This window comes from Rhineura floridana, chromosome 1 (genome assembly GCF_030035675.1).
Source record: "Rhineura floridana isolate rRhiFlo1 chromosome 1, rRhiFlo1.hap2, whole genome shotgun sequence".
Taxonomy (NCBI): Eukaryota; Metazoa; Chordata; class Lepidosauria; order Squamata; family Rhineuridae; genus Rhineura; species Rhineura floridana.
In genome coordinates, this window is record NC_084480.1 from 172,764,544 (window position 1) to 172,790,714 (window position 26,171).

The 26,171-nt window shown below is 44.5% G+C and overlaps 1 protein-coding gene and 1 pseudogene across 5 annotated transcripts in view; both read left to right on the forward strand.

Annotated features, from left to right (window-relative positions):
* Window positions 1–605: 605 nt before the first annotated feature.
* Window positions 606–26,171, forward strand: part of FCHSD1 (FCH and double SH3 domains 1) — a 39,630-nt gene continuing 14,064 nt past the window's right edge. For 4 of the 5 annotated variants that reach the window (XM_061586035.1, XM_061586026.1, XM_061586017.1 and 1 more), the window contains exons 1-13: window positions 1,357–1,473; window positions 2,704–2,801; window positions 3,337–3,382; window positions 12,469–12,542; window positions 13,715–13,859; window positions 14,035–14,171; window positions 14,378–14,441; window positions 14,613–14,741; window positions 16,845–16,967; window positions 17,078–17,173; window positions 17,264–17,380; window positions 23,094–23,198; window positions 24,375–24,536. In XM_061586035.1, the coding sequence (XP_061442019.1) occupies window positions 1,453–1,473; window positions 2,704–2,801; window positions 3,337–3,382; window positions 12,469–12,542; window positions 13,715–13,859; window positions 14,035–14,171; window positions 14,378–14,441; window positions 14,613–14,741; window positions 16,845–16,967; window positions 17,078–17,173; window positions 17,264–17,380; window positions 23,094–23,198; window positions 24,375–24,536 (1,317 nt within the window). In that variant the 5' untranslated portion in view covers window positions 1,357–1,452. The other variant, XM_061586053.1, reaches the window with a different exon arrangement.
* Window positions 9,474–9,623, forward strand: LOC133375952 (U1 spliceosomal RNA; annotated as a pseudogene).

Genomic DNA, 26,171 nt, shown 5'->3' on the forward strand with positions numbered 1-26,171 from the left:
ACCATACAGGCGTTCAGTGCTTCATCAGAGAAAAGCAAACTTAGTAATCTTGGCTTTTGAAAGTAACATATTTGAAGGCATTTCAAGTGAACAGTTCCTTTGCAAGTTTGCAGAGAAATCATGGTGCATTAGACTTTATTAACAGTTCAGATCATTATGGTTGGATGACTTGAATGATATAAATTTACTTTCTAGTCACTGATTTTTAGTTTATGTAACTATTTTGCATGTGGAAAATATTGTATTTAAATTTATTTGCTTTTTAGTAACCTGCAGAAGTCACAGTTCCTAATGCACAAATTGGGGTTTATTTTTGTCATTACCTATGAAAACTTTCTCCCTGAGAAACTTCTTTTAAAGTGACCAATGCCCTAATTCTTCTGCCCCCGCCCCCCATGAAAATTGCCTCGCTGCACTCCTGTCTATCTTACTTTTAACCATGTTCTTCTCTTGCCAGAAACCTAAATGGAGGAGCAGCATTTGCACAATGAGAAAACGGAATCTTTCCACAAGGTGGTGCTAAAGCGCCACAAGTGGAAGGCCTGGGTGGGAATCATTTTCTGATGTAAACATGAGGGCAAAGCTACTTTGGATATTACTGTCACCTGCGTACAGCCGGAGGGAGGTATTTTGGAAACGACCAATCTAGGAAGCAGCCTCTGGTCGTTTGACCAGAAGGCTCCTAAAAATCTCTTGGATTCCCTCGAGTTTCTGTACGGGCAGAATCTGCAGGTCGATCATGGACCAGCCCGCACTATATTTTTGTACTCCGTTTCGTGTGATCACCCCTGCTTCTGAAAAAAGTCGGCTTCGGAAACTACAATCGGGAGCAAAAGACGAGCGGAGTAAATGGACTAGTTAATGCCCTTCTTGTCGTTTGTCTGCTCAAACTCTTCGCCACGCCGAAAGGACTGGCGGCGAAGGGCAGGAGGTCGTTTTCTAAGAGACAGCTGGCAAATTTTCGCTAGACATCAGGTAGCACCGGTTATGTCCTGAGTGCCGCCGCCTCGGATTCCTCGTGTCTCCTGCGACATCCCACAGCGAGCTTTCCCTTCCTTGGCTTGTTGCAAGAGCGACAAGGCGACCCGAGCACGCTTAGCGCCAGAAACTCCTTCCAGCCTTCCGAGGAGACGTGAAGAGGCGAAAACGTCTCGTGGGGAATGGCCTGATTTTAGCCGCCGCGCCGTCGCCGCCTTTCACGAACGAGCCCGTCATCGCTGGGCAGTATCTGCTCAAGCGACCGGGGAGTCTCCCCTCTGGAAGACAGGAAGCGGCCAGGTGGGCGGGTGGCCGTCGGTTCCGCGGGAGGAGCCACAGCGTGATGCAGGCTCAGGGAGGAGCCAGTCGAGGTGAGTCGCAGTTCCGGGCTCGCTTTCGTCGCAGTCTTGTTTGGACCGTGGTGGCGGTGCCGTCTGGAGGAGGACAAAGTGGAGTGTCCGGGAGCCCAGGGCAATGCAGCCGCCACCCCGCAAAGTAAGTCCCTTCTCCCGGGATCAGCAGTGACCGCGCTGTGTAGAGAAGCCCGGGATCTGAGACCCGCCGCCCCGATGTCCCTCCGGTGACGAGGGACGGACTCGTGCGCTGATAAGCCACTTCAGAGATCCCCTCTCTTTCAGTGCAGGAAAGGGAGGCGGTGACGCCAGCCATCCCCGCACTTCTGAGCAGGGCTCCCCTGGCTCGGCAGGTACGGAGAGGTGGGGCAGGAAGTGCCTCCCTCTCTTCTCTGCTTGGCAGACTGACACGACACCATCGATGGCAAAGAGCCGACGGCTCCAATACGCTCTCCCGGCAATCTGAGAACAATTCAGTGTGTGTAATGGATGAGTGATGGGTTTGGATGGGGGCTTTCTTGGTAGCACTGTGTGGCATCTTCGGTAGTAAGGCTGTCAGTGGTGTTCGTCTAAACCAGAGATCTCCAAACTTTTTCAATCTGTGGACATATTTTAAAATGTAATAATTCAGAGTACCCATTTCACAGAAAAAAACCTGGAGATGCTCAGAACCTCCTCCCAGACAACGGGGAAAACACCTACACACACCCCAAAACAGATAAAACAAGTAACAGGCAAGGCAAACCCCCAAACCAAAAAGCAAACAAATGTAAAAAATAAAAATTGTGAGGTACAGGGGGGCTTGGTGGGTGATGGGGACAATTTGCCTGAGAATGCTCTGGTGCCCATGGGAGCCACATTGGGGACCCCAACTGTAAACTCTGTGGACCCTTCCAGTGCATAATAAGAATAGTTAGTCATATTTAAAGCACTTACACCCGTTATCTTGTAATCCTTACAACCACCTTTTTGCAGAGGCCGAGAGGAGTGACATGCCTAAGGCTACTTTCTGAGTTGGTGCCAGGCAAGATTTGAACCAATGATGTTCTGGCTGCTATTGCTGCACCAGCTCAATGTGGAAGGAGCTCCTTGAGCTTTTGTCATGGCCTACCATTGGTCCCTTACTGTAACTGTAGTTTATGGCCTGCCGGTCCTCTTCCCATTTCCTCTGTGGTTGTTTTTCTCTGCCCCACCCCCACTCCCCGTTTCCACCCCTACCCCCCCGTTTCCACCCCTATGCAATACAGTGAGCTCCTTTTCATTCTGCTCCAAGTGAGTTGCCTTTGGTTGATGCTTGAGGCTGCCATCTGCTCCTTGTGCCATAGAGAGGGCTATTGCCACTGATAGGATGCAATTTGTGTTTTCTCTGCAGGTTAAGCTGACCCAGGAAGTGAAGGTACGCCTAATTGAGCAACTGTCTAGCCTGCAGAATAAGCAACAGCGGGAGCTGGAGCTCCTAGAGGACATCAGGTAACAAATTGAGCCTGCAGGGGATCAGAAGAAATTGGAAACAAGGCAGGGGAGGAAGAGAAGGACCTGCCTGTTCAGCAGCAGATCTGTAGGCTACCCTTTCCCTCCCTGATGAAACAGCTCACAAAATGAGCAGAGCAAGCAAAACTGCTTTCCTCCTTCACAGGTGCTAAAACAGAAACCAGGACAGCTGGCTGGGGTGGGGACTGGCAGCTTGCTAGTGGGTGAAGCAAGAACTTCCAAGAGCCTACCGTTTCTTATCCAAGAGGCTTAACCGTTAAAGAACAGCACCTTTAAGGCTAGAGTCGTCATTCACCTGCTTACATTCATCCAGCTGTGTCATCTGAGTTCTGTAGGCATATCTGTCGTTGCAGCAGTGTATCTCAAACTCTGCCAGCATAACAGGGCTTCTGCGGAGTCTCAGAGCCCATCACCCAGTGGATCTTGAGCATGGGATTATGCCCTTAGAATCAGATTATGGCAGAAGATCGGGCTGCAAAATTATTCAGGGCCTTTGTCTTCTCCTTGTTTGCAGGTCCTACAGCAAGCAGCGGTCTGCCATCGAGAGGGAGTATGGGCAGGTGAGACAGTGCAGGTTTCCAGGCCGCTTATTTGAAATGTGTTGTATGTTTCCATTTAAACTGTATGTAGCCAGCAATGTCCCATGATGGAGAAAACAATATAACAATTGCTTTGAAAAAGTGTCTGAGCCACTGGCCTTAGTCACAGCCATTTCCCCCTGTGATTTGGGACTCTAAATAACAAGTTGTGTCAAGAGATGGGTGCAGGCTAGGCTTGTTTATTTATTTATTATTTATTTAGTATATTTGTAAGCCGCTTTTCCTCACCAGGTGACCTCAAAGCGGCTTCCATAGCATTCATGGTAAGCCTGCACCTTGCCCAAGTTGAAGTAAGTGATCCAGTTGGTACTTGGCCACAGCTTTGGAACTGTCAGCCAGTGAATCTGAGATCAGACATGATAATCCTTTAATGCTCAAGACTTTAGCCTTATATACAACGATCACTCCATCTCTTCTTCCTCTGAGCTATTAGACCTAAAGAGCAGCTGTTTCTTATGACTCTTTATACTTGGAGGTGGACAGATTTCTTTGTAATGAAGAGCAGGCAGAGGCAGCTGTGCCTGGATCTTGTACAATGCAAAAGGATCTCTCAGTCAGGTCACCCAGTTACGCTAGAAAGAGCTGAAATAAGAAGCAATGCTTAACTAAGCAGTGGTATTGACAGTAGATCTGACTCATACCTGGATTGTGTTTTGGAGAGGCCTCCTGATCTATGCCTTGAACTCTGGGAACACAAGGTGGTTCTAATCAATATGCCCAGAGGGCAGAACTTCCTCTGCAGTGGTAACAGAACAAGCTACTAGGCTTTCCCTCTTATCTCCTTGCATTGCTGGGTGTTGCTGACAGAATCCAATCCTCTAGCCCTCCTGCTCTTGCCTAATCTCTTGATTCTCTCTTGATTGTATCTGGCCACTACACAAATAGATGGCTCCGTTTGGCTGTCCCCACTGAGACCTGAGCCCTTATCTATTGAAGTCCCAACCTGGGATTGCACGTGAGTAGGTAAAGTGACCCCTTGTTGTATCCTATCACTCTTCTGCATTTGATCTGCCATCTTATTCAATATCATCCTTTTTGTTCCTCCCAATTTTGATTTTTGTGAACCATTCACTGTTGTTGGTGAGTGCTGTTGCCATCTCTCTAGATGTCATATAATTATAATTGGATTGGCCTTGAAAGAGCCCTTTTAGGCATTTTCCATAAGAACGGGACACGGAAGATGGGCTTGGAGACTTACAGTGCCTTGCAAAAGTAATCAGACCCCTGACCAGTGCTCTCATATTACTGAATTACAAATGGTACATTTTAATTTCGTTCTGTATGATGTTTTATTCTGAAACACTGAAACTCAAAATCAATTATTGTAAGGTGGCATTGGATTTATGTTGGGAAATGTTTGTAAGAAACATAAAAAAACTGAAACATGTTGCTTGCATAAGTATTCAACCCCTGTGCTGTGGAAAATGAAGACCAAAGAGCATTCTATAGAAGTGGGAGATTAGGAAAGGGGTACAAAATAATACCCAAGTGTTTGGATATCCCAGTGAGTACAGCTGGATCAATAATCAGGACATTGAAGCTGCATCACACCACCCAGGCACTGCCAAGAAAAGGCCATACCTCAAAACTCGGCACTCGAACAAGAGGGAGACTTGTGAGAGAAGCCACAGAGGGGCCAACAATCCCTTTGAAGGAGCTACAGAGTTCTGTGGCTGGGAGTGGAGTAATGGTGCACCAGTCAACCATATCAAGAGCTCTGCATAACACCGGCCTGTATGGGAGGGTGGCAAGAAAGAAGCCATACTTTAAAAGTTCCATCTGAAAGCATGTCTGCAGTTTGTCAGAAAGTATAAGAGTGTCCCAGCTGCAATGTGGGAAAAGGTTTTGTGGTCAGATGAGACCAAGATAGAGCGTTTGGGCCAAAACTCAAAGCACTATGTGTGTCGCAAGTGTTACACTGCCCATGCCTCAAGACACACCATCCCTACAGTGAAGTATGGTGGTGGCAGCATCATGCTGTGGGGATGCTTCTCATCAGCAGGGACTGGGCATCTTGTTAAAATTGAAGGAAGAATGGATGGAGCAAAATACAGGGAAATACTGCAAGAGAACCTGCTTCAGTCCACTAAAAAAGTGCAGCTTGGGAGGAAATTCATTTTTCAGCAGGACAATGATCCCAAGCATAAGGCCAAAGCAACACTGGTGCGGCTCAAGAACAAAAAGTTGAATGTCCTACAGTGGCCCAGTCAAAGTCCTGATCTCAATCCCATTGAGCAATGTCACTTTACAATAATTGATTTTGAGTTTCAGTGTTTCAAAATAAAATATCATACAGAACGAAATTACAATGTACCATTAGTAATTCAGTAATATGAGAGGATTGGTCAGGGGTCTGATTACTTTTGCAAGGCACTGTACATTTTTTGAGTCTAATTCTTATGTTCAGCAGGATCATGTGTTAAGATCTTTCCTGGACTGCTGAAGGAATTGCCTATATGAATATTTCCCCCACAACTCATAAGTTGCATTTGAACACATTTTTCCTAGACCCCCCCCCCAATATTTTTTTTAACAGGAGAAGCCTACATGCACTTTCAAAAGTAAGCATATGTTTGGAACAGAGGAAGTAACTGGAGCAGAGAAACATCAGGCAAGGAATTAGTTAATGACCCCTTCCTCTCCCCCCCCACTACTTTCTGATTTTAAAATAAAATACATTATACGGCATGTTTATTTATAAGATGTAATTCCATGCTCATATAAAGTAGTGGGGAAAGGCTAGTTTTCTGTGTGGAGAAATAGGGTAGCATTTAAATATGCACTGCTATCTCCTACGGCATGAAGTTATACATTTTAAGAAAGGCTTTACCTCATGAATCTCCTGGCCCTGCAAAGGTTCATATCTTACTAGCATCTACTTTCCTGTTGTGCTATTGTTGATACGGATTCATATATGGGGCTTTCTTTTTTCTGCATTATGGGAAGCTCACGTATAGAAAAAAACCGGACAGCTGTGTGTGCTGTTGATAGCTGTTCTGTCATGAGTAGTGAGGATGTTTGCTTTTTAGCAGCTTTCCCCATTTTTTAAACATTATTTCATTTTTTTCAAAGCCAAATGAGCATGGCTTCTCTTCCCTTAAAGAAATGACTGTCTTCATTTTTCTCCAGAATGCATGGGAAATAGCAGTTGTGGTCCCTACCGGATCCTACATGGTCTCTCTTTTGACTTCACCTCTGGGTCTTGTTATAGAGAAGCCTGTACCCTCAAAGTCATACGGATGTTCTCCCAGTGTTTCTTCCAACATGTCTATCCAGATATCATGGGGAATGTTATCCTTTTAAGCTTGTCTCTTGAAATAACAGAATGATGTCCTCCTTCACAAGTTGGTCTGCTGGCACACCTACTCGGGAGTGGATCTACTTTTGCAAGGAATTACCCCAGCCTATCAGTTGTCACTTGTCTCCCTTGTATTTCTTCCTGTACACATGTTACAAATGCCACTGAACACTGGAAATTCTGCTTATGCTTCTGTTGCACCACAGGTTCCTCCTCCTCACCTCCAGGCTTTCAAGCTTATCTCAGCTAGAAACAGCGCCTTTTTTAAATGAAAACAAGTATTGTAAAGATGCAGACTTATGTGCCCAGTTCTAAATTCCCAAGTTATATAGTGCAGTCATCTTTCCATTATAAATAGAATATTTTCATTTCTCTGTCACTATCTTGAGTGCTATGATTGGGCTCTGACAAGTGTTTGTGTACAATTCTGCCCCTACTTAGTGGATGGGAGAGGAGGGCTCTAGTGGGCTTTAGCAGTCGAGCTCTAGCGGTTGATGTGTTTGAAGATGCTGCGTCCTTGGTGTTTCTGAGGTCAGTGTGATCCCTATAGCACACCTGATGATTTGGCAAAGCATGTGCATTTAGAATTTGGGGATCATACAGGATGAAGCAACCATTGGCAAAGTTGCTAATACAAGGGCTGGCATGGTGCAAAGTCAGGACTGCTGCCATAGTCCACTTCTTTGCTACTCCAAGTGCCACATGGGGCTTGCCAAGCAAGCAATTAAAATAAAATAAAACCATGTATGAGGAAATTAGTTGCACGAATTGACCCTGAATTACTCATACAGAACTGTCACGAAACTGCATTATTCTGAACGTCTAACCACTGATAACTTTGTGTTAGATTGTTTTGAATTTCTGAGCACACCATGCATGTCTTTTATAAAAAATTGGATGTGCTCATTCAGTGCACTGAATTCCTGCAATCAGAGCCGCCCCAAGGCACCGGGAAGCGGGGCAGTTGCCCCCGGTCCCGCGCTTTCGGGGGGGCACCGCACTTGGCCTCAGCTGTAGTTGTAGCCGCTGCGCCTCCAGGAAGGTGAGGAGCACTGGGCTTCCCAGGGCCAAGAGAGGTTTCCGCTCGTGGATGCCGAGCTGTCCAGCCCGCCAGAGGGAGGAGAGCGGCGCATCCAGTAATCCGCAATTGCATCACCCTTGCAGCCCATCCCGCGAGCCACGCGGAGGCTGCCGTGTAAGTTTCTCCCCTTGTCTTGTCAGTTTCCTCCGCCTTCACGTCTCTCTTCGCTGCCTCCTGTCCCCTGCTGCCCTAACTTGGTCAGTAACTCGTGGGGACTGGTTTCTCTTCCCCTTGTGCCTACATGCAAACTGCTGCCTTTGCGTTGTTGTTGTTGTTGTTGTCGTTGTCGTTAGATCCTGTTGAATGTATTGTCATTGTCCCTTTTTTGTCATCGTCCCTGGAGGAAAATTCTCCCCTTCCCCATTTACTTGAAAGATCTGAAAGTTTTCTGGCATGAGCTCCTTCGACTTCCTTTCTATAGCTCATAAGCCCTAAGGAAATATCTAGGGCTCAGAGGTAGGAGAGCAAAGCCATAGAACAGACCTTTTTGCTCAGTCCATTTTGGAGTATATCTTGCAATCTTGTGACTTTTGCATGCAAGCCAATTGGCTCCCTTTGGGAGGAAGGGTGGGATATAAATTTAATTAATTAAGTAAGTAAGTGAGTAGGTAATAATTAATAATAATAATAATAATAACAATAATAAATTCAATATAGGCAGAGTTAGCCTCTCTTTAATATATAGTTAAGCACATACTTAACTTACACCCCATCCCGCTCCTGCCGTTGAAGTCAATGAGTTTTAAAGGTCCTTAAACATTATGGGGGTCATGCACTATTCTTCAGAAAGTAGATTAATATATTTTCTTTATTGCCGATTTATTACATTATCATTTGCAGCACTCTCTGATATGCATAGTTTGTTCCATGCTTCGCCAAAAGAGAGTGTGAGAGTGAGGAAAGGGTATCTGGGGTTTGCCAAATGCTTATGACAGAGTATGCATGCAGAAGGTCTGCTCTGTCTGTGCAATGGTAAAAGGAGAATCTCCTTAATTACTGCTAAAGTTTAAGCAGAACCCACAACAGAAGGCAGCTTGCTTGTTCCAAGGCCACCTCCTTGAAACAATGCCACAAATTTATCTGCCTGCAGGAGATAGAAGGCTTGTGTGCTCATGACCCAATCATGTAAATCCTCTCATATTTCTTGTCAGCAGGTCCAAGGCACTAGTTAAAAGCAAAAGCGATAGACCCATTCCAAGCGGCAGACTTTCCAACTTACTACTAACAGCTAATAGAGGCCAGCTGAAGGCATAATTTGACTAAGGGAAACAAATAGGCATGGTCTGTCCTATTTTCACAACTTCCAAAAAACTTTTCCTTCCAGGATTATATCTAGTCTAAACTCCTCCCCCCCGTTTTGTTAGATTTCATCTCAGCATAATGAACAATGTTACTGGTTTCAATGGACTTAAGCACACTAACAGTGCAATCCTATACATGTCTACTCAGATGTAAGCTCCAATGAGTTCAGTGGGACTTCAATCCCTGGGAAATATGTAAAGGGCTGCAGCCATAACACTGTGCTAGATTGCAGCCAAAGTCTGGAATCCTGTGCATGATAAAGCAGCTTAAATTCCAATGATATCAATGAGATTTAGGCAGCCAAACTGTGGGGAATTCCAGCCGCATATAGGAACATAAGAAGCTGCCTTATATTGGTCTAACTGGCAGCAGCTCTTACCTGGCAGGGGAGATACCATGATCATGAAGGTGGTTTTCCTACAGTGAGGCTCATTCATTGCACTCCGGGTGTGCTGACCCCTGCAATTTCCCCAAATGCGGGAAACTCAGCTGCAGCAGCTCTCCAGGATTTCAGACCTGGGGTCACTCTCAGCCCTACCTGTTGCCAGAGATTGAACCTGGGACCTTCTGCATTAAAAGCAGATCCTCTACCACTGAACCACAGCGAATTATTACAACACTATTCTGATTAAAAAGGGTTTTTTCCCCCATTCTGTGTGATCTTAGGTTCCCCTGTACCTTCCTCTGGGGACCATCAAGGATCCCATAACTAAAGATGGGATGTAGGGCTAACCTGCGCTCTAAAACATTTTTCATCTAGAAAGCCCCATGGATATGCTCACTTTGAATGCTCTCAGGCCTGGGGATCTTATTAATATCAAATTTGAGGTTAGGAAGGGTTTTGGAGGTTTCGGTGTCTTCCCCTATGACCTGTAGCTCAGCCTTCATCAACCTGTTGCCCTCAACATGTAACTCCCATCAGCTCCAGCCAGGACAAGCATGCTGGGCCTGATAGGAATGGTAGTCCAAAACATCTTGGTGGTACCAGGCTGACAAAGGCTGCCATGGCTTGTCCCACCTGCTTGGGTTACCAACACTTGTTTGTTCCACAGCCATTTTGTTTTTCTGCATGACTGTGGTCTGCAAAAGTTGGTCTGTGATGGTAGGAAACGGAGGGTTGCTGTGCGAACAGTCCTACCATGCAGGCTACATTTGGACTTAATGGCTATGGTTTGATTCCGTATAGCCTGCCTGCTCAATCTCAGTGTAAACCTAACACAAATGCATCAGCAGATTGATACCTAGTCTGTATCCTTAGAAAGTAAATATACAACATCTCAGAGTGCATTAACGAAGAGCTGATTCTTCCATGAATCTAGTAGCATGGTTGATATTTCAGCATGGTCAGGTTTCTACCATGCTGCACTGGACACACCTGGGACTACATGGGAGTGTCAGAGTACATAACAACTCCACATTTCAGATATTACAGTGCAGTGTAGAACTTGACTATGCAGAAGTAGCAGACAAGCCACAAAAGTGAAGACCAGCCATAAGGCATTGTGGTGCTATTCTGAATCCTGAGTAATACATCAGGATTCAAGCGTATGCTCTGGTATAAATCTCTCTCTCTCTCCTCTCTCTCTCTCTCTCTCTCTATCTATACCTATCTATCTATACCTATCTATCTATACCTATCTATCTATACCTATCTATCTATACCTATCTATCTATACCTATCTATCTATACCTATCTATCTATACCTATCTATCTATACCTATCTATCTATACCTATCTATATCTATATATCTATATATCTATATCTATATCTATATATATAAAGAGAGAAATAATGGGGGGGGCAAATATGCTTTTGCCCCGGGCCCCACACATGCTAAGGGCGGGCCTGCCTGCAATTCACATTCCATGCCATGGAGAAGGAAGGTGTACAGCAGAACAGGCCATGCATGATTCTGTGCATGATCTTGAACGTCTCCCCTGACATGCTCTTCAGCAGACTAACAGTGTGGGAGGTTGCCATGTGAACACAAACGTGGATCTTCATCTGATGGATGTTATACTATTCTTTCTTAATTGATAAAGATTTTTTCATTATAACAAAGAAATAGGGGGGAAAACAAAGGAGAAGAATTAGGACAAAATTTTTAACATTTCTGCAAAATAGGTATTGGAGGGTATATAACTATCAGGAAGAGAAGAGGTACCTGATAATTAAATAATGTCCATGCTAGCATTTGAGGCCTCTGCAGAATTATTGAAAATGCTGTCTTTTCTTTTTAGTCAAGTAAACAGGCAGACGGAGGAGAATGGAGGATAAGTCTTTGTGCATTCACTGGGCAAAGCAGCAGATTATCATTTAACATTGTTGTTTTGGGCAATATTGTTGCGATCAAAGCATACTATTCATAGTCTTCTCAGATAAGAGGACCAAGGACTTGCCTTCCAGGCAGAGGACTTTACAGAGAGTCAAAGTCTGTGCCAGATTCTGTACTGGTCTGTTACAATGGGGGGGGTGATTGGGATCTACTGGTAGAACTCTGGGTGATTGGCAGTAGTTTGCCAATGGTTTCTGACTTCCAACTGTTTAACAACAACTCTTTTTTTCCAAATTATGCTGAAAGGAAGAAAACTTTGCTGGGAAACTAGGAATGGATTTTTGTGGGAAAGTCTATGAGCTCAGTTCTGGTACTGAAACTAAATTCCTGGGCTGAGATGTACTTAGGGGGTCCTTAATTCTAAGTGTATGTCTGCCCCTCTTTCTAACTCCAGACTCCAACTTTGGGTTCTAGGAAAGATCAAAGAAGAGCCCATAAGCTTGAAGTTTGCCCATCCTGCATTAAAACAATGGAAAAACAGAATGAGCGGGGCTGTGAGAGGCAGGCAGTTAATAACCCTATCCATCATTTATTCAGTCTTACTCGCCCATTATAAAGCCCACTGCAAGTTAACATTGTCCCTCAATGGTCTCCTATCCAGTCATTGGCCTGGCCTGCTTAGCTTCAGCAGTGCTTCTCAGACCATCTGTAATAAAGCAGGCGGTACCTGGTAATAACTAATGGAGCAGGAAACTCACCACCACTACACCCTTTTCTGCTGCTTGGAACTGCTGCAGAGAGGAAGAGACAGCAGCTGAATGCCACTCTTGCATCTGTGGCTCAGCAGAGAAGCCACACACACATACATGCGGGTGACTCATGCGCTAGGTTTTCCTGGTAGCCATTTTGTGGTGAGGAATGGATACCAGATAAGAGCTGGTGGTCATGTTTGCTGGAGCTTTCACTGAGAAGGAGGGCTGATTCGTGTTCTTGTTTTTAATTATTGATTATAGGCATCTTGCAGACTTACAAGAGGGGAAAGGTGGGATACAAATGCTTCAAAATAAATAAACTTGTGTTGGTTTACAGGCATTGCAAAGGCTGGCAAGTCAGTTCCTGAAGCGAGATGGGCAGCGTGGCTGGAATGTTCCCAGTGACTCCAGGTGGGGATTGGGCTCTGTGGGGAAAGGAGTTGAGCTGCCCTGCTTTTCTCTGGGAAGGGTGCATCTGCCTTAACAAGCCCAAAAGAAGAGCACCTGAGGAGATCCTTATATATATGTATATATATACTGGGAGATGAGAGGGGTACAGCTGTCACTGCAATGCAGTACTTGGCATAGGGGAACAACTTGGTTTCTTACTAGTCTCCTACGCCTGATGTTTTGCTGAATCCAGGTCTGGTTACAACTATTCTCAAGAGCAGACCAAATAACAATGTCACTGTGTTTAATTACAATGGTATTTGGTTATGTATATCCCTGGAAAAATGTGCCCATATTTCTTGTGGATGTCCACGTCTTTGAGTTCAGTTGAGTGGGTCAGAAAGAAGACCCTTTCTGTATTACTTGCCAACTCTTATAATGTTGAAAACCTCTTTGTAGAAAGTATGGTAGCCTTCAAAATTGCATTATTGCTTTATACCTTTTTTTAAATTGGCATATCTGTGCTTGTCCATGAAAGTGCCTCCCTGACAGAGCTTGGAAAAGTTACTTTTTTGAACTACAACTCCCATCAGCTGATGGGAGTTGTAGTTCAAAAAAGTAACTTTTCCAAGCTCTGCAGTCCCTGATTACTTTCTTTGATTTGAGGAGAGATTGAAAGGATGTGATGAGCAAGGTAGGAGAGGTTGGCAACTGGAGCACAAATACGTGGCAGAGTAGGAAACACCTAACCCTTGAAACAAGACCTGGTTGCAAGTAGAAGCCTTTGCTGTGTGTTGCCTGTCTAATGCAGCCTTTAGATATGGCTTCCTCAAATTTAACCCAAATGCAAGTCCAAGAGCCTTGGAGAATGGTCTGTGGACAGAAGCAATGAAGCACAAGCACTGAGCCTGGATGGGGTTAGGCCAAGAGCTTAGGAAGTGGTTTTAGTGCTTTGAGAGGCTGCTGATAGGTATTGTTGTGTACATGGCAGAATCTAATAATTATTGGGCCCAGAGGGAACCGAGTGTGAAATTTCAAATCTTTAGAAAGAGCCAGCCAGACTATACTGCATATGGCTTGTTATTTACGATTGGCAGAAAACCCCAGTGTTTCTGGAGGACAGTGGCCTCATGAAAACAGAAACGGGCTGGTGGAAGCTGGTGTTCCCTTGACGTCCTCTAATATTTCTGCAGGAGCATCTTTGCAGTCTGGAAGGGCGTGATCGATGGCACTGTCTCCTCTGGTCAGTCCAAGATTGCTGCCTCGGATACTTATCGCAGTGTGAGCACAGAGGCAGCTAAAACTGCTCGTGTGTCAAAAGAATACTCATTCAAAAAGGTACTCCTTGAGTGGGATAGGACCAGGAAGATCCTGGTAACAAAACTTCAGGGGACTGCGGATCTATGCTCGGCTCTGGATAGGGAGGGATACTTTGAGACTACTGCAAGCAATTTGGCAGCTGGCAGAGGGCAAGATGATATCTGGCTGACTGCTTTACCACTTACCCTCCCAGGGCATGGAACACCTGCTGAATATCCAGACTGAGCTGCTGGAGACGGTGAAGGAAGTCAGCAAAACCAAGAAACATTACACACACATACAGAGGGCTGGTGAAGTAGCCAGAGAGAAGGCTGCTGATGTGGATGCCAGGTGAGCCTCAGTTCTGTGCCCACTGAGCAGGGGGATTCACGAGTGTGATTGGTTGAGGGTCCCAGTGGATCTGAGGGGTATGTCATGTAGTTCTCGCAAGCGCATTGTTTTCTGGGAGCTTGGGTACAGCTCTCCGGAGTCACAGTCACTTCATGGGTTATATCCAGGAAGCTTGCCCAAACTGATGTCCATCCTTTCCCCCACAGGCTCAAGAAGAGTGACCACGGCATATTTCATACTAAGGCCAGCTTGCAGAAGCTCAGTGCCAAGGTCAGAGGCCCAGCCTGCCGGCCAGTTTGAACACATAAATGGGTTACAAAGATCCTGAGGCATGTGTATGTCAAGCAGTGGGCTGTCGGGGAGCTTCCAGATGAGGGACATGGACCTGATTAGAGGTTTTTAAAATGTAGAGTGCATGGCTGTCTCTTCCTCTCGTTGCAGTTCTCTGTGCAGCTGGTGGAGAATTCGCAGCAGCTGGTGGTGGCACGAAACGAGTACCTCTTGGCTCTGGCCGCTGCAAGTGCCCACCTGGAGCACTACTACCATGTGGAGCTGCCTACTGTTTTCAAGGCAAGAACTCTCTTCTTACACCGCACACAGTCTTCTCTGTTTGAGAACAGTTTTGTGGGCATGGCACTGTTCTTGCACAACACCACTTGTGTACATTGCACTTTTTAGTAACATAAGCCATAAAATACATCTCTGCCCCAAGGAACTTTTGACAGGGCGAGAGGAAGAGGGAAGAATATATATGAATGCAGTTAACACAAGCAAAACTTCTGCACAGATGAAGGAAAAGGTTTAATCCAAAAGCTTTGTGGAAAAGGTGGGTTGTGAGGTAGGATATGAAGACCAGCTGGCATTTTCTGGGAAAGAATTCCAGTCATACATGATAGCAAGGGAGAATGGGTGGAGACATTCAGTGCAGCTAGAGCAGAGTGAACAGGAAGCTAAGTCACTTTAACAAATTACAGCTTTCTAGTAAAATCATCCAAGTAGAGGAGATGAAAACATTCTGACAGGATAGTGTTGTGAAGAAACAGGAAGCAGGAGGCAGTTGTGGTGTCTGCTGGGTTTTTCTACATCCCTGTTGTCGTTGCAGCTGCTTTTAAGAACCAGGCTATTCTACCAGATGCCTCAGTTGTATCTCCTTCAGCTGAGGATGTCGCATGGGAATGAGATGAGGTGCTGGGGAGTCCTTGATTGACAAAGACTGTCGTAAGACACCTCTTTCTTTAACATGACTTCTCATCATGTAGAGGCTTGAGCCATTGTCAAGGCAATCGCCTCCTACATGGCAGGGATGGGGTACCTCACGCCAAGGGGCCTAATGCAGCTCTCCAGCCCTCTGTGTGGCCCTAGGGACTTTCCTCAGGCCACACAACCCCCTAAGCCATGCCCCTCACCAGCCCTGCTTTGAGTGTTTTTGCTTAGCTGGACTCTGATGCTTCTGGCTTGCCTGGAAGGAGGATAGAGCAGGATGCATGAGTGTGTAGAAGCTAGTTTACTGTACAATGGTAAAACCTGTTACTCTGTCTACTTCTGGCCCCACCCACCACTGGCATGCGGCCTCCAGAAGGTTGCCCAGAAAAGGACATGGCCCTTGAGCTGAAAAGGGTCCTGCCCCACCCCACTGTATGGCAACACGTATCCTACCTCCACGTCAAAGCACAATGATTGGAGTGTGGGGTGTGTGAGTTGGAGCAGAGTCTGGCCATTCCTCTTAGTGCGATTTGAAACCTGCAAACATATCTGGATCACTTTCAGGCAGGCACAGTTCCGCATTTGATGGGACAGGGAAAGTGTTCTGGTCTAGAGTTGCTCTGGCTCAATGTGGGCTGACACTGAGTGTCCCCTCTCACCGGAGGTGCTCCTGTGCTTTGTAGGCCCCTGTTGAGACAGCTTGGGACAAGATTAGGTTCTGTACTTTTTTCTTCCAGGCTCCCATGTCAGTTGCTTCTGTGCTATTAGCAGAACAGTGTGTATTGCAATCTTAAGTTATTCAAACTGTACATGACGTGGGATTTCTCTCCACCACCGTCCTAGTTGTTTGATGGCTGTGGAAGTGGCTATGGAAGGCTTCAATCTAGAAAAATTGCGTGGGAATGGAACTGCTTAATCTTTTCTCGCCATTTGTCCGCTCAGAAGCGTCCCCAGCTACTCTTTTATTTCCAGAGAAAAAGATACAGGGACTCCACCCCCCCATGGATAGAAAAGCAGCTGCAGGGGGCAGTAATTTCGAACAGGAAAGCTGTATGGGAAGGGTCAGCATTGTACAGCCCCTCCACTCAGGCGCACACACACGCACACTCATATGCACCTTTCCAATTTCACTCTCCTGCTGCTATTGCCCTGCCCCCCCTTTTTTTAAATTGAAGAACTGTATGTAGTTTAGCCTTCCCCTAAATCCTTGGCTTGCCATGAACAATATACTGGTGTTCTTTCTCTGCTCCCCAGGATTTTAGCTTGAACCAAATTGTACTTTCTTGCAAATCTCACAATATCTGTCCTGTTATCCCTATTTTTCTCTCACAGCGTGCAGAGAATTCCTTCATTCTGGGTGATTGCCTACACTACAGCAAGTCTATGTGTACCACTGCCTGGAGTATCATGCCTACCCCTTCCTCTTCTTGCTTTGCCTCATCCAACCTGCTTTGATCTCTGCTTTTTCAGATTCTAGATGGTGACCTCTATGAGCGGCTCAGGGACCAGCTGGCCCTGATCAGCCAGACAGAGTTGGAGGTTTGCCAAGGCGCAGGGGAACTTTTCCAGAGTGCTCTAGATGCATCTTCACAGGTAATGTGGTTCTGAAAGACTGTGTTCTATGGGTTTCTAGAGCCTCCCCAAAGCTGATATTGCCCTGCTGGGAGAAAAATACAAGGATGTTTGTCTGGTTGTTCTTGCAGGTGTGCCAGGAGCAGAATCTCCTTTTCCTCCAGGATAATACTGTATTTTCAGCAATGGCCATGCAGCCCTTTCAGCCAGCAGGTGGTGACCAGGTGGTAAGAAAGAGGCAGGTCCACCCCTAGCCCAGGTCCAGGGAGCAGGAAAGTGTCCACAGACATGGCTATTAACATAATTTTTCTTCCCAGACTTCTCTTCTGGATGTAAGTGGCAGCAGTATTGGGGAGAGTGGATTAGAAAAGGAAGCACGCCGCTGGGCCACTCGGGCAGCCAAAGATTATAAAATACAAACAATCAGTGAGCAGGTAAGCATCCAGGCCTTTTATTTCCCTGGGAACTTTCCATGTGATAAGACTTGTCCATGAAATTACAGTGAATCCTCCTTTTGGGGGTTATACTTTGTCTTCTTTGTTGGGTGGTTGGTGGATATGAATGGGAGAAGCAGACCCAGAACTCAAACGTCTCTCCCTTGATGTGGAAAGATACCCGCAAACTTTAGTCAATAGACAGGGTATAAACACTGCAAATAAAATCCTGTGAAGGGTTAATCCACCCATTGGTGCCTGGAGGCAGGGTCAAACTAACCATTCTGTCTTCACCAGTGGAGAGAGAACCTCCCCATTTCTCTTCCTGCCCAGGTCAAGGCAGCTGGATTTTTGCAGGATTCTAATCCTTCACTGCCTTGTGGTTACTTGCACTAGCAAGTCCCTTTTTTCCCCTAGTAACTTTGAGTTGTCTCCTCTTCTCTAATGATACTGTTCTTCTTAGAATCAGGGCCCTTTTTCAAGCCCCTGAAAGAGGAGGAGTTGTTGTCAGAAAAGGAAATTGAGATTTCTGGTTCCATTTCATCTCCCAGACATTTTATATCGTGACAGTTTTTCTTGTAACATCAGAGCTGGCAAAGGAAAGCCAAAATTTGAAGCGTTCTTCAGAAAATAGTAAACTCCTAGTAGTCAAGGAGGTGTTTTCTAGGACAAGAGCCCAGACAGTTATTCTGTTGTGACAATTTCTAGCTCTCAGAAGAGGAATGGGCTTCATCTTGTCTAAAGAACTCACCTCAGCAGCCACAAAAAAACCTCTATAAATTTCCTTAAAGGGGATGTGACATTGCAAATATCTCTGATTAAAATGCCTGTGGCTACCCTGGTTTGAAGGGTCAGAGGCTGGTAAAGTGTTCTTTAACTATGCCTGAGACAGGAAAACAGAATTTGCCCTGAGAAGAGTCTATGAGGCAACTTTTTGCTTTCAGAAGACAAGCGTGTTGTGGGTGGTCTGTACAAGCTAGCCAAAGTACATGCCTTCATAACGGATACTCATCTAATCACCATGAAATTCTCTGTTGGATCCATGGCAGCTGCAATAGTGTCTCAGGCATTGGCTAGTGGGTATCTCATCTAAGGTTAACTGAACCATATCTACATTTCTGAGTAGAAAGCTCAAGACACCTTAGTCCAGCAGTTCTCAAACTTTTTTGTTTCAAAAACCATATGAAAATTGCTGGGGGTCTTGGCAGACTACTTAAAGAACTAACACTTGTATTGCTTCTGCCATATTATGAAAATCACAGGCCCTAGGTTAGGCAACTGAGAAGAGCCCTTTATCTGACATTTTAAAGGAAAATTAGTAGATTGCACCAGTACCATATTATGAAATTCATGCGCCTTAGGCCAGGGCCTTGATAGCTTGTTTCATAATCTAGCTCTGGTTAAAGAAAAAAATCTACTGCAGCGCCAAGTACAGATATTCTAGACTGTCCCTCATTCTTTCTGCATGCCACGTACATGGAGCTGTGGACTAGTTTGAAAACCTCAGTCCTGCTTGCAACAAAGGATAAGAAAAAAGCCAAGCCATCCTCCCCAAAAGATGACAAAGTCACAAAAGAGACTGGAAAACGCCTTGATAGGCTTCACAGACATTTTGATTTGGCAGAAATGAACCAAGATTCCAAGATTTCAAAACAGTCTTGGCAAAGCTCCCATGTGTTTGGGTGAGAAAACAACTTCCAGCTCTGAAAGAGTAGGCATACCAATGAACCAGCACACAGCACTAGCTTAAGGGTGATGGACGCAGATAGCCTAGCATAACTGAAAGCAGGCGTACAACAGAAGTCCTCAGTCCTGATGAATCAGGCAGCCCTCAGGGGGTACTTCCTAGAATTGACTTGCTCCCCTCTAAGCCATTTTTTTCTGTCTGCCACAGTCAAGGTTACCAGAGAAACATTTATGTACTTCGAGCACAGTAGATCATCTTATACAGACAGGGAGCATTTGAAGTTATACTTTTGCAGAAAAGGTATTCTGGCATCTGTTCCATATTCCTTATGATGCCAAAGAAGAATGGGGAATAACATATTGGATCTGAAGTTCCTAAACAAACACTTGTGCCCAAAACACTTCAGGATGCAAATACTACTGCCCGTTATGAAAGCATTGAAATCAGAGATGTCCTAGCATCCATAGATTTGACCAAGGTATACCTCCACATGCCAATATTACAATCTCATTGCAAGCTTTTGAGATTTCCCAATCAGAATGACGGCTTCCAATACAAGGTTCTCCCATTTGCGCTAGCTCCTCCCCCCCAGTTTATCAGATTGTTTGTGGTGGTAAATGCACATCTCTGAATGCAAGACACCATATCTATCTTTACTTGGGCAGCTTGCTGATCTCCTCACTGTCTTACAAGTGACAACAGAATGTCTTCAATATCACACTTTTCTGATCAGCCGAGCCTAATGTCCATGTTCAGTGCCTGAAGCATGTAGGAGTGGTCATGCACATTTGTCAAAGCATTTGCCCCCTCTAATCAGACAGGCAGGAGAATTTCCAAAAGTTCATCCACTAAATCTTGCTGTTCAGGATGACAGATCTCATGACTGTAGCCCATCTACCGGAGTTATTATTGCAACTAGAACGATGGAATCCTGGGTGCACTTCCATTCTTCCAATAAATAAATAAATATAAATCTAATAATAAATAAATTCTGACCACCTGCACCACACCAGTCAGCCATAGCTAACCTTTGACATCTGTCAAACCAGGTTCGAGCAACCATTCTTCTGTAGCTTTTAAGACAATTACCTGGGGAAGGACAGGATATTTTCTAATTACAATGGAATGAAGCTTCTGTGGATGGGGAGTACAATGCCAGGACCTATGACCCTGGGATGTTGGACTTGAGAAGAGGCAAGTCACAGAATTCATCGAATCATAGAGTTGGAAGGAGCCTATAAGGCCATCAAGTCCAACCCCCTGATCAATGCAGGAATCCAAATGAAAGCATACCCCAACAGGAGGCTGTCCAGCTGCCTCTTGAATGCCTCCTGTTTTGGAGAGCTCACCACCTCCCTAGGTAATTGGTTCCATTGTCATGCCACTCTAATGGGACACTTTTCCTGATGTTCAGTCAAAATCTGGCTTCCTGTAACTTGAGCCCATTATTCTGTGTCCTGCACTCTGGGAGGATCAAGAAGTTATCCTGGCCCTCCTCTGTGGCAGCCTTTCAAGTACTTGAACAGTGCTATCATATCTCCCCTCAGTCTTCTCTTCTCAAGGCTAAACATGCCTAGTTTTTTCAGTCTCTCTTCATAGGACTTTGTTTCCAGTCACCTAATCATCCTTGTTGCCCTCCTCTGAATCTGTTCCAGTTTGTCTGCATCCTTCTTAAAGTGCAGTGTCCAGAACTGGACATAGTACACAAAATGAGGCGTAACCAGTGCCAAATAGAGGGAACTAATACTTCGTGCCTTTTGGAAACTACTGTTAATGCAGCCTAAAATAGCATTTGCCTTTTTTGCAGCCACATCACACTGTTGGCTTATATTCAGCTTGTGATCAACAACAATCCCAAGATCCTTCTCACATGTAGTATTGCAGAGCCAAGTACAGTAGGGCCCCGCTTTTCAGCTTTCTGCTAATACGGCAGCACCAGTGGGGTGACCAGTTGGAGCACGGGGAGCTCCAGTCACTGCACTCCAGCTGACAACGATCAGCTGGAGTGTACGAGCTCCCCATGATCAGCTGGAGTGTGGGGAGCTCGCACGCTCCAGCTGATCGCTGTCAGCTGGAGCTCCCCACACTCCAGCTGATCAGCTGGAGCATGCAATCAGCTGGAGCATGCAATCAGCTGGAGCACGGGAAGTTCACATACTCCAGCTGATCGCTGTTAGCTGGAGTGCGGCTGGAATACAGTAGGGCCCCACTTTCTGGCGGTTTTCACTTTTCTGCAGGGGCCTTGAACGTAACCTGCTGTAGGAGTGGTGCCCTACTGTATCCCCCATCTTATAACTGTGCATTTGGTTTCTTTTTCTTAGGTGTAGAACTTTGCACTTATCCCCGTAAAATTTCATTCTGTTGTTTTGAGCCCAATGCTCAGTCTAGCCTATCAAGATCCTAAACATTTACAAATGCTGGAAGTTGTATGATAGAGTTATACACATTTACGATGTCTCCACTTCTATGTTGCTATAGCTATTCTTCCCAATTTTGTATCATCTGCAAATCTGATAAGCATTCCATGCACCACCTCATCCAAGTCATTAATAAAAATGTTGAAGAGCATCAGGTCCAGGATCGAGCCCTACAGTACCCTGCTCATTACCTCCCCCAACTTTGAGAAGAAGCCATTGATATCACTTTGAGTACTATTCTGTAGACAACTATGGGATCCACCTGATAGTTGTTCCATTCAGCCCACATTTAGCTAGTTTGCTAATCAGAATATAATGGAGCACTTTGTCAAAAGCTTTGCTGAAGTCGAGACATAATATGTCCACGGTATTCTCAAAGTCTACCAGGAAGGTTACCCGATCAAAATATGAGATAAGATTAGTCTGGCAGGATTTGTTCTTGATAAAACCATGTTGGCTTCTAGTAATCACTGCATTGTTTTCAAAATGTTTACAGATTGACCACTTTATAATCTGCTCCAGAATTTTCTCAGGAATTGATGTCAAACTGAGTGGTCTGTAGTTCCCACTTTCCTCCTTTTTGCCTTTTTTGAGGATAAGGACAACATTATCCCTCTTCTAGCCATCCAGAATTTCATTCATCCTCCACAATTTCATAAAGATAACAGACAGTGGTTCCAAGAGTTCTTCAGGCAATCCCTTCAATACTCTAGTATGCAGTTCATCAGGCCCCGCAGATTTGAATTTGTTCAAAGCGATTAGGTATTCCTTAACTGTTGTCTATCAGTCTCAAGCTCCAATCTTGCCCCTTCACGTTTTCCAGGAGGGTCATAGACTCTCTTTTGGGAAAAGACTGAGCCAAAGTAGGAATTGAGCACTTCTGCTTTTTCTTTGTCATCTGTTATCATTTTGCCATCCTTATTGATGTCTTTTTTCTGTCTTTAACTATGGATGTACCTGGATGTATGCAACACTAACATTCTGATCAGGATAGACAACATGACTGCCAAGGCCCATGTAAATTAACAAGAGGTTACCATATCCTGAGCGCTGTTCTAGGATATGATCATTTTGTTGTCATGGGTAGAGTGTCACCTGTGACCTCTGATCACAGAACAGAAATGGAGAATATTCAAGACCTGTGCAGATTGGCTCAGTTGCTAGACCTTGGACCAGAACAAATGGGGTCTCCGTTTAGCAACTTTTCAACAGATCCAAATGCAAATTCAGTGTTCAAATTATGGACCTATTTGCAGCAATGGATAGTGCCAAACTACCAGGATGCTTAACCAGGTTCCAATCAGAAGGCGCAAAAGGGATGGATGCTGTGTCATTCCCCTAGCTCAAGGGCTCATTTAACCATGGTTCTGTTTGAACCTTTTGCAGGATATTTGGCTCAGGAGACAGTCAGTTTAGTTTAGTCCTGCCTCCAGAGATTGATTGGGGTATATTAATCTTTTCTGGGATGTCCTCCCATCCCCAAATAAAAGGAACACGTATGGTAAGTCTAGTGTTGAATTCCAGTATAATGTATTTTGTAGCTTCATAGAATTTCAGTAGCAGCAAATGATTCTAGGGTCAATTTAGTGTTCAATATTGGGTTGAATAGGTTCTACAGAGAATGGAAACCAGGAGACAGCAGGCCCCTGAGGCAGAGATGATCACCATGGAGAAGAGGATGGAAGAAATAAGAGAGAACATGCGGAAGGCTGAGGTGGGACTGCATGCCTTTTGTCCGTTTCCCTGAGTGGTCTGCATGCTTGTCTGTCTGATTCTGCATGCTTTGTGCCATAGATGTTCTCCACAGACTTTCTAAATGTTGTGCTCTGGGTGGGGGGTGCATGTGTGTGCGCGCTTTCTGGAAGCATGATACATAGTCCAGGAGAAAAGTCCCAACATTGTAACTGAAGGCAGCCTGTCACTCCATGTGATTATATTTTTTAGTCAGAGGGCTACCCCATGCTTCTGTGACTATATGGTGAATTCCCCCCTCCATACTCTCATGTTTTGTACATTATATATCACCTCTGCACCAACTTATAGATTGCATCCCAGTATGAATATGTCCTTACTTCACCTTATTGAGACTTTGATGGTTTATCCTTTCTGGTGCATTTAGCCAGCCATAGCTAGATCTGCATATGGAGAGTGTGTTTTCCTAGCTTCTGATCTCCATTGCTATGGCTTGTATGTGATAAACCCAGATCTTAAATAAAAGACATTTCTTTCAGTTCTTGTACTGGGAGAAAAGGAGAGATAAGATACTGTGAAGAAGAGAGTAGGTTAGTTCACAGAGATGTCTTAAAATAGCAGAATTAGATTTCTGGCTTCAGAACATCAGTAGGCACCATTGCTTTGGGGGAGGGGTTGTACATGTTTTGCAGGTAAACACCACGATTGATTCCTGGCCAAGCATGTATAAAACAACCATTTTAGGTGTAACCAAGAGCATGTAGCACCTAGTGGGATTCTTTTCTTTTTCAAACAGACTCCTACTGTCATATCCTAAATTGTTTTGCAGTTAAGTGTGAAAATGGAAACCCAAATAAAAGAATAAAAAGCATAGCTTGACCCAGTAGTATTGATGCTGTGTGTGTACATGTTGTGGTTCTTTGTATTTTTTTTAAAAAAAGCTGAATGGTAATTGAGGAGCGGAAACTTTCTATCATGTCTCTGCTGCCAGGGCATAGGTTTCTGTCTGACATTCAGACGGTGGCATTCTTGGTGCTGAATTGCAATTCTGATCTCTACTTTTCCTTGGGAGCAGGGGCTTTTCTGCACTTGAAAGGCCAGGGTTGTCATTGCCCCTTTGTTCTGTTTGTGGTTGGATTTGGCAGTTGTTTGGGGAAGGCATTGCTGTTTGACTGCTTGCTTATTGCTGTCTTTCCAGATCAGCAAGGTGAAGTCAGAGGCACGGTTAGTTCTTCTGCGTCAGGCTGGCTTGGATGTAGACATGTGGCTGGCAAGCACCATGGGACAGGTGCTAGACGAAATGGAGCAAGAGCGACGCCTCAGTGAAGCTCGCAGGTCTGAGAAGGAGTCAACTCCTACGGTAAGAGTTGTCTTTTTCCAGAGATCCATTCCCAAATGAAATTCAAACCCATGGACAAAACTATCACCCCCTGTGCATGTCACTGCATCATTCAGACACCTATGTGGTTGGAGGTATGTCTGCAATGGCATCTTTGAGACACCTGGATGTAGAGGCTTTTTAACTCCTTGCTTGGTTTGGAAGTATCTGTTAACAACCAATGCGAGGCTGAAAGGAACTTTGGGAACTGTCTGCATTCTGTTGCCCAGGCAGATACTGCCCCCCTGCACGACTGAAGTCCCTCTTAGGGAGAATCTGAGTAAATATCCCCTTTCTTCACCTTCTCAGTGGTGTGATGTTTCCTTCTGTTAATTTGTAGAGTCTATCAAGGCCAGTACATACCTTCCCAAATCCTGGCCAGTGCACTAACATTCATTGGATCCCTCAGTCAGGTTTCAAATTTGCTCAGTAGCAACCCAGTGAACAGGGAGTAAAGCTTAATAAGTAAAAACCATAGACTCAAGATTATAACTGGAACAAATCACCTGGTTTAGTGTATAAAGCTTAATGGTATTATGAAAGTTTATAGGAAATAAAACAAACTACATAAGGTAAAATATTTGAAAATAAAGCAAATTTTACATATAACACTTAAAACAGCTTAAAGCATTTTGATATAATTTGCATAAACTAACTATTGGTTTAATAATCATATGAACTAAAATAGTTATTAACAAAGCAATCAATCTTAAGTAAATAACATAATATCCTCCTAACTCCCTCCAACCTGTCTAGTTGTAAAACATAAGTTCCCTGGCATATTAAATCAATGGTCCCCAACATTTTTTTACTATGGACTGCTTGAAAATTGCTGATGGTCTTGATGAGTTTTCCTGTTGAAGCAATTGTAATGTGCTATAACAGATGTTGTATGATTTTCAATTGTATTTTCATTGCTTTTTTATTTCTTATATTGCATTTATTCTAGTATAATTTGCATTCCATAGAATTCAAACTGTAATAAAATAAAAAAGCAATAGAATATATTTAAAAATCAATATGATCATTCACTAATAGGCAAAAAACCTTGCGGTTTAAGAACATACCTATAGCCCACAGATATTTCCATCAAACCTTAAAAAGCAGGGAAATTGGGCAGCTATAGTGAATGCACCAGAGGAGCAGGAGACCTGAATTCCTCTCTCAGATATTGGACTGCCCTACAAATTTGTCAAAATGCAAACACAGTTTGGGCTGGTCTTTCACAGTCCAATCCACTTGCTGTGTAGCTTGGAAGAATTTGGTAACATGTGCCTCTGAGCATATGGTGAGTAGTGGCAATGCCTGCTATCAGCCCAAATAACAGAAACAAGACATGTGCTAATCTTGTTTTAGCAGGGAGGAAGCAACAATATTAAAACATATAGTTCAGATACTCACTTTAAATGTGTTTGATTTACTTCGCAATTTTAGTGAAGTTTCCTATAGGATATCATTTTCTTTTGCTTCTATTTCTGTGAATATGTGAAGTACAGCAACACTTTGCAACACTGAAAAAGCTCCCAAAACAATTGTGGAATAATGGCACTGACTATTCTGCAGAATAATTTCCAATGGACATGAGTGTAGGCTGCTGAGAAGTCTGTGTCTGGTTTT